Genomic DNA, 12,868 nt, shown 5'->3' with positions numbered 1-12,868 from the left:
AGTTCCCAGAGATCGATTTGTTCGCAACTATGTAGAATGCTCAATGCCCAGATTATGCCTCCAGGTACCCGTAGAACCGCTCCAAAGGGAATGGTCTCTGGATAACATGGTCAGGGAAATTTGTTCATTACTTTTATTACTTTTATTGCTTTATTTCGACAAAATAGTCAAAAAAGCAGTTCACAGAAAAGTAAAAAAACACACTAGTTACATTGTCACAATCGCTTAGCTCATAATTACTCCACTAAAATTACACAATCCGTGCTTTACCGTAAAACCAAATAAAAACAGATCAACATTACACAGGCAATAGCAGATCGTACAGAAAGATGTCTTTACCCCATAGCACTGTTCAGCAACTTAGTCTTCCTCGTATACATTTTTCTTGCCCAGCTCGGATAACTTGTAGTGGCAAGCACATCCTCCTTATCCGAGGCGTCCAGGCAAATTCCCATAGCACCAGCTAGGGACCTACATCCATGGCTTAGGAACAGAGGCTTCAGGGAGCGCTTGCTCAGAGGCATGGTGGCCGGACAGAGTAACAAATGGTGTTGTACCGTCTCTTCATACTCGCCACAAAGGATACATGATGCAGAAACAGCAATTTCTGATGCTTGTTAATCTGCTTAGAATCACGTGCTGTGCATGTAGTCCGACATCCACTGGTAACCGCAGAGTATTGTATCTAATCTTTCGAGAATCGAAAGGGGACGTCGACATGGGTGTGCCTGTAACACTAGCCCTAACGTGACGTGTGATGTACCCAAAATCCATCACGCTATATTGTTATATTTATCGACCTTTGGTCGTTTTATCTTATCTTACCAGTCCCTTCCCCGATGGCTGTTTCCTGATCTCCGCTGAAGCCTGCTACTATGGAGCTTCGACGGCAGTTGAGCAGGTCGGTGCTGCCGACCACGTGGCCGGGCCTTCTGGCCAGCCTACACAATAGGGAGAGTGTGGGGGTTGGGGTGGACATTTCCTTTTTAAGTGCCTTCCCTTTCCTCTCTTTGTTCCCTTGGTCTTGTCGTCACTGTTATTCCTGCGTTATGGACAGGACTCCATTTAGATTTTGTCCTTCATTCAAGGCAAAATTCCTGTGGAAAGACAAACACCTTAAGTGTAATAGGTGTCTTCCCCTTAAACACAACAAGGTGGCCTGTGCGACTTGTAAGCTCCTGGTCCCTAGTCCCTAAAGGAGCGCTGTGTTAAGCGGTGGGCGGCCTACGGAATGTCGCAGGCCGAGAGTAGTTCTCCTGCCGCCGCAACCGCCGAGTGTGATGAAGGGCTTAGTGACGACCAGGGCTCCAATTCGTAGGCCATTGACCTCACAGCGGAGCGCTCTCGCTCCGAGTTGTCCGTCCCCGGCGCCAATAGGCATGACTTGAGTCCTGCTATGGTGACTGTACATCCCGGCGACAGGGACGCACATTCTTCCCACACTAAAACGCAACCCCCGGTTTGTCTTCGACGAAACAGTCGAAGCGTTCCATGGCGTCAACAGGCGCACCGGATAGTTTGGCAGTGCCTGCCGATCCTCATGATCGGCAGCCCTCCCCGCAACCGCAGGTACGGCATGCGTCCGGGCAGCCTAAATCAAAGGGTGCTACCACCAATGTGCAAGCGACTGTCGAGACTCCTCAAAAGAAGGCACTGACGCCGCACATGGCCCCGGTTATGCCAAAAACAACTGTGCAACTGCCGGCCCAGTCCAAACACTTTCCTGTTACACCAAGTATTACCGAAAGCATCGCAAAGATTGTTTCGGCAGCAAATCCAGGAGAATGGTCGAAAGGAGGAAGAGTCTTATGACATCACTGAAGATGAGATCCCTTAGGACCAATTTAATCAAGATGAATACCCCTTTGGGGACCATGTGGGTGATCCCATTGACCCCACAGAGGGTTGGGAAGACAACCACGACCAGCCAGTCGACCCTGAGCCTTGGGCATCACCTACTCCAGCAACGAACCTGATGCACTGTGCATGGATTTCCCCCACTACCACACCTGCTCGACAGGCGTCCCCAGTTGATGACCGGATGGCGTTTAACGCTATCTTAAGGAGGGCAGCAGAACATTTCCAGATTGTTACTCAGGAAGCTGTACCAGAGGCTGATTTTGTCAAGGACATCTTAAAAGAAAAGCTACCTGCCAGCCATGCTATTCCATTGCGGAATTCAATCAAACGCTTGGCTCCTTCATTGATGACACCCGCCCTAACGAGGGCTGTCAATCCTAGAGTCGAAAACTGTTTCACCCTTCCTCTTCTGATCCCCTCTACATCAGGGTACATGCTACTCCAGATTCGCTGGTGGTAACTACAACCAGAAAGAGGGCGGCGGTCCCCTTGTCCACGGGGGAAGCGCCCCCCTGCAAAAGGTTATACGCATTGGGAAAAAGTGTTGCAACTGCTGCTGCATTTTCCACTCGCATATCTAACAACACTACTTGGTTAGCTAGCTATTCAGACGTACAATGGAACATGCTACAAGAGGGCCTTCAAGAAGTCCCTGAACCGTTGCGGGCTCGCCGCTTTCCATTGGCATGAGGGCAAACAGGTTAATCACAGTATTCTCAAATACTTTGGATGCAGCAGAAACAGCTGGCAGGACCTAGGCACAAGGTACCCGCCTAAAGAGGGATGCCTGGTTAATAAACTGTTTTCAAACCAGAAACCCAAGCTTCATTGATAAAAAGACGGTGGAGGAGGCCAACTTATTTGGGAAAGCTGTGGATGAGGCGCTTTAAACGGCTAAGAAGGAACACCACACCCTCAAGACCCTGGATCAAATCTCTGAGGCCTTCCCAAAGGAGAGGGGGCGGTTCTCGACGTTCCTTTCGTTGCCAATCCCGCTCCCCTCACAACCAACATGGCTCGAAATAACTGGTCCTCTCCTCAGGGAACCAACTACTCCACCCCATATGCCCCAAGAGGTCAACAACGTGGAAAAGGAAGGAGCCAGAATTCCACCCCTAGAGGCTCCCCAGCCTCAGTCATAAATGACCAACAGATCCGCGTCATCTCCCATGCCTCCCCGGTCGGAGGCCGGCTAACATCATTTCTTCAAGCATGGGAGGGGATAACAGACCAGTGGGTACTCAAGACAGTCGCCCACGGGTACTGCATAGAATTCTGCTGGACCCCCCAATTCAGACCTCCACTATCAAGATGCCAGACGCCATCCTGCAAGAGGTCGAGATCCTGCAGGAAAAGGGCACCATAGAAGTCGTACCTCTTCTACAGGTAAACAAGGGTATTTATTCACTGTACTTCCTTGTACCCAAAAAAGGATCTCACCATGCGCCCTGTACTAGATTTGTGCCCAGGAAATAAATTTACGAAACCTCAAAAGTTTCGTATGGTCACTCTGCAGGAAGTAATTCCCCTGTACATTCCTCACGCAGGGAGACTACCTCTTCTAGTAAGGGAATGCCTGAGCCTTAGAATTACAAGGCTGTGTATTGTGTCTAACATTTAGTTCTCAAATTGGTTTATTTCTTAGCTTGTCATTTTATTCAATTACTTTGCTATATTACAATGTTCTATTGCAGATCTTGCTGCGTTTTAAAGTAAAGTGTTGGTGTTCTGTGTCCAGAGCACCCCAAATATTAATGTGTTTATACTAATGGTATTTATGTATTGATGTACTTGTGATTTTTGATTGATAAGAGTTGCCCAAGACCTAAATTAGCAGTGTGGGTAATTAACCTGTGTCAAAATGGTGCTGGGTTAGTTGGTAGTTTCCCTCGATTAAAGTGATCTATAGTGTTGAGATAGCTTTAACTGCTCAACGTTTGAGATATTGTAGAAAGCCGTAAGAAGTTCAAAAGCTCAATGTTGTATATATTGGTGATTGTTAATTGCACAGTTTAGCCGACACGTTTTTGACCCAACAAGGGTCTTTTAAAAGGCTGTCGCAGACGTACATAGAATACAATGTGGAACATGTGGTGAGCCAGTGTGGTATAATGTGTGTGGTAAACAGGTTATTTTACATAATTTTCTCCCATAATGCACTCATCCCAGCTAAGCACCAGCTCAGATGCCAGCATGAATCTCGCACTGCGTTGCACATTCTGGACCACAATCTGGCCACCAGGTCCTTCAGAGCCTTTATGTATATTTATAAGCGTGCATATCATTTAATGCCCTTGAAAAAGACCCTTGTTGTGTCAAAACATCCACCTAGATGCAGTGGTGGGCAAAGATCCCTCAGAACGCTGATGAGCCCAGGTGGGAAGTGGAGAACAAGAAGCCACCCGACCGAAAGAGGAACTGGCTGCTGCCAGAGCAGTTTGCTGGCATCCGCTGAACCACATGCCAAAGTCTTGTCCAAGAAGAGCAGGAGTAACCCAATGCGGAGACCAGACAGTAGGGAGGGCTGAGTAGCCTTTCTGCGGCAGCTGAAACTGTCAACTCCAGCGACGAGAACTGTCGCAGGAAAAGGTACGCAGCTGGTGAGAGAGGGAGAGCGAGAGCGAGCGGGCGTTGGGTGGAAAAATCCTGTAGATGACGCGAGGGGCTGAAGGCGAAAGTAGCAGACAACAGATCCACCCCCCCACCCCCCTGTTTATTTGACAACAAACTGAAATGAGCAGAACCTGTGAGCTGTGGATATACAAAATACCTCAGAACAGGGGAAAACCAGAATCGGAAGCCCACAAGGGGCAGAGAGTGAACATACCCAACGGGCAGCTGAAATACAATGAGAGTCCGGGGGGAACTGGGAGCTGGTATTCACTTCCCTCCTGGGATGCTGAGCACAATAAGGCCAGAGAGGCCAATAAGCCTACAAGGGGCAGAGATTGAAAACACCTTGCAAGGGAGTGGAAGACGGAGCAACTAGTGGCCTAAAGGGTCCATTAGCTCAAGCCAAGAGAGAAACCCCATCTCCCTTCGTATCGGTGGGAAATCAAGACTTACTGTGAGTGCCAAAAAAAGCAGACTAGGGAGTGCCAGGCACTTCTAAGCAGAAGCAAATGTTTTTGTACTATTCGGACAATTCATATGGGGGGTCAGAGTAACATTCCCCAGGAGCGGGAAAAGACTGGAAGGACTGAACTTGAACATTATCACTGTGCAGGAGCCTGAGAGTAAAGACCAGAGAGAGCTGGGTAGGTGCTTAGAAACCCGCCAATCAAGCTAAAGTAAAGTGAAAGAAATGTGCTTAAGCCATTTACATTATTTAGTTTCAGTGGTAGGGTTAGCATAGGATAGAATAGTTTTTTGGACAGAGGACAGAATTTATCAGACAGCCTGACTAGCACCCGTTAATTTTCTTTGAAGATGGGGGGAGCTTCATTATAGAGCTTGGGGATGGTTTATAGTGACTTTTTCGAACGCCTTATTTTCTAAATGCCATTTTGTCGACACAAAATTGCCATTTTTTTTTTTTAATGATTTTTATTTTATTTTTGAAATGGGGGGTTCCCCCCAACCCTCCGTTTTTATTTTGACATTTTTCTATTACCAACGAAACAAAAATAAAACATATAAAATAAATAAACCATTCAAAAACATTTTTTTCCCCATTTTGTTTTAGCCAAAATGGCATTTCGAAAATATGTTTTCGACAATTTAACAGGATACCCTTGGGGATATCTGAGGTTTTCTTTCTTTTTTTAAACACCCTTGAATCGTCTTTGTGGTAGTCTCCTTTTGTCTGACTTTCCACAGCTTCCTTCTTTCTATGCATTACAGACCTCATCCTGAAACAACATGGATGAGGAAAGGTTACGCAAGGTTTAAAAGGTCAAGCTAATGCCCCAAGTCTGGCTGAGACCTATCATTTGCTCTCTAGTAACATGGATTAGAATGCCATTTAAAGGGAAGGCGTGGGGTAATCCCTTTATTTTAGTACATTACCAGTATTTTTTAGGCAAGCAAAATGTATTTGCACTCTGAAGCTATTCTCATTTTAGAGATCCATGCTTCACTTTACATAGAAACTCAATCCCATATCTAATTCTCCATAGTGCATCCATAGCGCAGAAAGTTGGGAAGATTTTTCTCAGCACCTGTGTTCTAGATAGATGAGGATTCATTTAACAAATGGGCAACAAGGTTACCCTCCAGTCCACCTGACCCTGCTAGTGGGTGTTGGGGAGAATTCCCAGAAATGTGTTAATTCCCTTCTACCTTTAGAGACCCCCAGCTCTTTTTGCTGGACTTTAGGACTTTCTATCTCTCATGTAATTTTAATGTGATTTATTCTCTGTTTCTTTTTACTTTGGAGTCTGACGAACTCCATAGGTATCATCTTTACATTGTGTCACACAGCATCTCAGTGCAGTGGCACAGGGAGTCTTAGATTTCCCAAAGATTTAAATACCTTCTCTTGGTGAAACTACTGTTTCCAAGAGCAGCGAAGTGAAATTGACTTTACTTACATTTGTAACTGTCTAGACCAGCACACACTATCTTACAATTTGGTGCTGGAGGGGTTATTTCGTATCCGATTTGTCTAGTTTCTCATGTAAAAAATGTTCACGTTACCCTTTCTACAATTAATGGCTGGTGGCAGTGGTTTACTTTGTACTACCATTGTGTTTTTTTTACCGCGGACTGTGTTCACAGCCACTTTAAGGCACCCATGGGTGTCCATTTTGTCAAAATGGCCCCAGTCGTATTTTTTGCCATTTTCTGTTGGAAAGGTCCTACTTGAAAAGATTTGGACCCTTTGTTTGTTTTTGTCTTTGGCGGGATTCACGAGTGAAGCCTGCCTCTGGCTCAAGTATGTCTGGCAGGGGCAGGAAGTGAGGGAGGTGCCCGAAACTCCCTGTGCTTAATCTCCTTGTTTACAGGAATGCACCCAAAGATGATTGGCCGGCTGGCTGTCCGGCAAGGACAGCCACCCTGCGATGTGATTGACAGCTAGGCTGGAATGAATGGGAGAAACCTGCATAAAAGGTGAGGCTTTTTGGCTGGGAAGGCAGTCGACCACTGGATGAAGGAATCCGAAGAAGAACTTGGAAGAGACGCCTGCTGCAACTCCTGGACCATTGGTTTGCCCGGTGAAGCCCTGCTGCTGTGCTGAAGCGCCAAATTCGCCTAGACTAGAGAACCCCTGCAAGGACGACTTCTTCTCTTGAGTTGGTGGGACCAATCGACTCCAAAGTAAGCCCGTCTGAACATCCTCTCGGAGATGGTTGCATTTCCACTGCTGCTGAAACCGAAGAGCCAGGGAGAGGAACACCAGATTGTGTGCGTTGCTTTTAAGTCAGACCCGAGCACTAGGAAGATCCTCCAGACTTCCGGGATGCAGGGCTGACCAAGCCGGAGCGGTGTTGCTATTTGCTGTCAGACGCGAGGAGCTAAAACACTGAAGGACCGCTGAATTGAAGTTTTCCCATTGCTGCCGCTCGTCCCATTGCAGAGCAGGAGTCCCCAGACGTCCTCCCTCTTGTCCCGACAACTCAGTCTCAGGAACAGGATCTGCAGAGCTGTCCAGGAACAGAAGCCAGCTGGAACCATTTCTTCTAACCAGAGGTACTTTAAAGTCTAAGAGAACTTATCTCTTGTTGTGTAGCCTTACTTGCTCTCAGTTGAGACCTATCTTGGTTACCTTGCAGAGTTGCTAAAGCTTTGCCCCTCACAAGCCTCTCAGCTTGTGGCCCTTAAAGTGTTCTATTTTCTACAAACATTGTGAAAGACTTTTTACCTACCTGCAAAGATTTGTGCAACTAACATTGGCTGTCCTGGCTCCCCGAGTGACTATTCTTACCTCTGACTTTGTGCTTTGGCCTTTTATTCCAGGAAAGGGTTAATTTACTCTGCTTTGGAAGGTTTTTAAAATTACTTACCTGTTTATGAATTATTTGTTAACCTTTGTTTTATTCCTCTATTCGATCTTTTTCACCAAACTCAGTATTGCTCTAAATGTACCAGTAATAAATAAATGTCCACAGTGTCCTAGCTATGTAAGTCACCTGAGGGTGTAGGAAGTGTCTGTGTGCCATCCCCAATGGGTATCATCTGATTTAGAGAATCTAAGAGTGTGTTTTGAAGTATATTTAAGTGTTACATGTTATGCTCCGATTCTGAAGAAGGCTTATATAACTGACTGTGAAATAAATTAATAATTATTATATCAAGAAACCTTGAGTACACGTGTTTATTTGGATAACTGTGTGGTGAAACTCTGTGTCACAACATTGCTGCTCACATTGACTCCTCTTGAGATGAGCCTGGCTGCTCAGCCACACTACCAACCTGTGTAGTTCAGACTTGTACCAAAGGTTGGGTCCCTATTGCCAGGAGGTCAGGATTATTGTAGCGCACCCAAAGGGTACTGCATACAATCTTGCCTAACAGTGCATATCAGCCAACTCAATTTAAAATGGGGGTAAAGGTGGTAAAAGGTAGAGTAAATGCATTACAAACTTCAGTAAGGTAATGTCCACACACCAGATTATCCAAATTGTATCTGTGGTTTGCTGTGCAAAGTAAAGGAAATCTAGGCCTGCATGCAAGGAACTGTTTGCAAATATCATTTTCCATTTCAAAGTGGTTTTATATTGAGTTTGGAACTGACCACCATCTCATGTTTTATTTCGCTTTCTACAGTGAGGCAGAACAACTGGCCACCACTCCCTCCAAAATGCCCCATCAAGCCTTGCTTCTATCAGGACTTTGCAGCTGATATTCCAGCAGATCACCAACAGACATGCAAGATGCTGTACTACTTGTGGATGCGTGAGTAGACCTCCTGCTGCCTTCATTGCCTGGTTTGGGTTCAGAGAGTGCTTATCTAGGTATCGGTATCAGGTAATATTTTCGCCAGCAAAAATATCGCCGTACATATGGTCGTCGGGAACGGCCATAGGTGATATTTTTGGTGGCGAAAATATTAGGTGTGGGGGTGTCCCCCGCACATAAAAAAAAATGTTGCGGGGGTGTCCCCCAAAGGGTCCATGTGTTATTTTCGCCGCAAAAATATGGCGATATTTTTGCATCGCGATATTTTTGCGGCGAAAATATCACATGGAACCCACAAATCTACTTGACCACTCGCATAGTTGACTATTTATGAAGGCCAAGTACCATTTACGTGCTGCTTGACCTTGCTGGCAAGTACAATGACATTGTGTGAGGTTTGAAACTTTTATTTGACATTTACTACAGACCAGCTTTGCTTGCAGTATATGTAAAATGTTTCACTGTGTGTGGCTGGCCTCTGGGTGGCAGCAGTGTGCCAAAAATGAAGTGGACCTATGGTGACCTGCACCATTTTACTGAAAGCACTGTTAAAATTGTCACCTGTCTGAATGGGTTGGGTGCATTTCCCTTAGGTCGAGTGTGTAAAAGTTTCGAATGGATTGTGTCCTCCAACCTATTCCATATCTTTGACACGTTCTTTGGACCATATGTGCATTACAATTTCTTTGTACTGATTCTCCAACCCTCTCTTCCTCCTAAAATGAGCATGGCTGCTCTGTCTACGTTACTATATCCTCAGGTGGTACAGCCTTATACTAAGAGTGGAGCCCGGTACTGCCTCAGTTTAATGGTTTTACTAAGCCCTTAGTTGGACTTCAGAAAAACTGTCCTAACACACACCTTTTAGTAAAAACGTATGGAGAATCCCTCACCCTCGCCGCGTCCCCTAAAGTGATTAGACTGTCTAACTCTGCCAACTCTGGTCTCTCAGATATTCATTTACCTCCTCCCTTGAAACTTCCTCCCTAAATAGCCTTGGTTTAAATTGTGAGCAGTATCCCAATATATCCTCTGCGGGGGTCCATAGTTTCCCCTGCTTATCCCTTTTCCTGTCAACCCATCTCTCTAATCTGTGATCTTGGTTTCCCCTCTGCGCTTGCTGTTTCTTCCCCTCTGCGCTTGCTGTTTCTTCCCCTCTGCGCTTGCTGTTTCTTCCCCTCTGCGCTTGCTGTTTCTTCCCCTCTGCGCTTGCTGTTTCTTCCCCTCTGCGCTTGCTGTTTCTTCCCCTCTGCGCTTGCTGTTTCTTCCCCTCTGCGCTTGCTGTTTCACCCACGTCCTGTCCCCTTTCCTCCATACTTGTGGGACATTCCGTCCTTCGGAACCGGATGGTACCGGAGCACTTTAAAGCATCAAAAAGTTCTGCGACCATAGTCCCGCCTTCCTGAGCCATGCCCCGCGCATCGCCCTTCAGTCCTTTTCTCCGCGCGGTCAGATGCAATTGCATCACAGGGAATATTTTTCTTTTTGTTCACTTGTCCTTCATTCCTGCTCCGGTTCCACGGTCATTTTTCTTCCATCTTTTTTTTTTTGATAACACATTTTATTGTTTTTCATCTTAACATCATTAAACATTCATTCTTCAAATAAACATTGCACCTATATAACCAATAAAACAATTGTTGGTTAGGTGAAAGAACAATAAAGGAGAAAATAAAAAAGAAAGGGAAGAAAAGGGTCTTGCAATGTTCATTTTTTCTCACGCTATGTGCCAGATTGGATTACTTTTGTACACTGTGCCTTATCGTCCATTATTCATGTTGGTACAGTCATTCACTGGGCCTCCTCCCATTTATTCCATACCTTGTCTGCCTTCCTCGGGCACCCCCTGGCTGTATATACCCTTCGTTCCATTGCAATGCAAATGTTGACGTCCGTCACCCATTGTTCATACTGCTGTGTTATTTCCGAGCCCCACAATTGTGCAATGTTCCTTTTGATTATTCCTGATGTCGATAGGAGCAACCTCTCGTATTTAGACATTTCTCCCTCCTCCACCCCAAACAGGAATAGCTTCGGATCTCTGTGTATTGTTCTCCCCAGTACCCGCGAAAGTTCATCCCAACATTTTTGCCAGTACTGTTGTATATGGTTACAGTCCCACAGTATGTGGAAGAAGGTTCCCTCCTCCCTCTTGCACCGTAGACAGTGTGGGTCAGTTGTTTTCCCCCAGCGATATAGCGCCACCCTTGGGTCGTAGATACTATGTAATATTTTGAGCTGGATTAGTCTGAGTCTGGCCGAAATGGCCACCTCCCGAGGGAACATGAGAGCCCCCACCCAGTCTTCCGGTTGCATAGGCCCTATATCCCTTTCCCATTTGTTTTTTAGGCTGGTTAGTTCGGTGGTGGCAAAGGAAGTAATTACATTGTACATGGTGGACGTTACTTTACTCTCGATGTTTGCCTCAACTATGTTTCTTTCTTGGGGAGTGCTTTCGGCCATGTCTTCTAGTGCTGGGAGGTGTGCTTGCAGGGCATGCCGCATCTGCGCATATTGGAACCGTTCAGTGCCTGGGAGGTGAAATCTGGATTCAAGGGTTTCAAAGGATACCAGTCTACCCCCCCCTCCACAATATCGCCCACTGTATTGATATCATGTTGTAACCATGTGCGCCACCTCGGAAGCTTATTCACCTCAGGTAGATTCCTGTTGTTCCACAGTGGTTGTAGTGGGGTGATTTACCCCTCCCCATCCCAGGAACCTGTGTGTGTCTTTCCAAACTCAGGCAATGTGTGAATGCATAGACTGTGGGGTTGAATTACCTATTACTCTGTAGAGGAGTTCAGTTCGAGGTCTGTCGCGTCCTCCGATGCTTCCCAGTCTATTTTGTGGCAACATGGTGTCCCCGTGCAGTAAGTCATTGACCACTGCCATTTGGCTGGCCCAGTAGTAGGACTGTAGGCGGGGGAGCCCTATTCCTCCCTCCCCTATGGAGCGCTGCAGAGTGCTCGGTGCAATGCATGGATGTCCATTGTTCAGAGGAGTTTCCTTAGTGCGCTGTCTTATCTTTTTGAATTCTTTCGCTGAGATGTGTAATGGGGCGTTTTGTAGTATGTATAAAAAACGTGGTAGAGCCATCATTTTGAATAATGCTGCCCTTCCTAGTAGGGTCAGTGGGAGAGAGACCCAGTGTTTGGTATCTTCTGTGAATCTGGTTGTTATCGGGTGGAGATTGTTGGTCACATATTTGCTTAAGTCGTTAGTAATCTGAATGCCGATGTATTTAAACTGCTCAGTTTCTAAGCGAAAGGGACAATTGGCTGGTAGTATAAAGGTTGTGGTGCCTATTGGGAACAGAGTTGATTTGGACCAGTTTACTCTTAGACCGCTGAAAACACCGTAGCCCTCTAATATGTCTACAATCACAGGGCTGGTGTGGGTCTTTTAAGTAAAGAAGCAGGTCATCCGCGTACAGGGAGACTCTATCCTCTCGTCCGTCTTCCCATTGAATACTGCGCCAGGCCGGTGACGTTCTCAATGCCTCTGCTAGCGGTTCTATGGCCAGGGCAAATATCATGGCGGACAGTAGGCTTCCCTGTCTGGTTCCCTTCCCAAGCTTAAAAGTGTGCGATGGCCACCCATTCACCCTCATTTGTGCCTCAGGGGATTCATATAGGAGTTGTACCCAGCTCAGGAACTGGGGGCCAAACCCCATCCTGCGCATTATTTCCCAGATTGCCTCCCAGTACACAGTCGAAGGCCTTTTCAAAGTCAATCGCAAGTACAGCCAGGGGACCTCGTGTGGTGGGCGCTTCCTCTATTACTGTATGTAGCCTGTGAATGTTCATGCGGGTGGACCGTTTTGGCATAAAACCGCACTGGACAGGTGGATCAATGTCGTGATGACCTGTTGCAAACGGTTGGCCAGCACTTTTGCTAATATTTTGGTCTCACTATTTGAGTGAAATTGGTCGATATGAACTACAGAGGTCCGGCAGTTTGTCTGCTTTGGGGATCACAATTATCGTGGCTTTCCGGAGGTCTGCCGGTAGGCATCCTCGCTCTTTGGATTGTAGGAACATTCGTAGCAGGTGGGGGGCAATTTCGTTCGTACCCAATTTACGCCACATCTCAATCGGGAAGCCGTTTGGCCCTGGTGTTTTCCCTGTCTGGAGTTCCGACATGGCCGCTATCAATTCCTCCTCTG

The 12,868-nt window shown here is 46.4% G+C and overlaps 1 protein-coding gene across 1 annotated transcript in view; it reads left to right on the top strand.

Annotated features, from left to right (window-relative positions):
- The window catches only part of SCAMP2 (secretory carrier membrane protein 2), a 438,214-nt gene that overhangs the window by 221,858 nt on the left and 203,488 nt on the right, over positions 1–12,868 (top strand). The window contains exon 5 of the mRNA XM_069624513.1: positions 8,569–8,697. Coding sequence (XP_069480614.1) covers positions 8,569–8,697 — 129 coding nt within the window. The remainder of the gene's footprint in view (positions 1–8,568; positions 8,698–12,868) is intronic.

Source organism: Ambystoma mexicanum, chromosome 11 (genome assembly GCF_040938575.1).
Source record: "Ambystoma mexicanum isolate Mex_15411 chromosome 11, UKY_AmexF1_1, whole genome shotgun sequence".
Lineage (NCBI taxonomy): Eukaryota > Metazoa > Chordata > Amphibia > Caudata > Ambystomatidae > Ambystoma > Ambystoma mexicanum.
The sequence above is the reverse complement of the archived record's forward strand: the minus strand, read 5'-3'. Positions and strand labels throughout refer to the sequence as shown.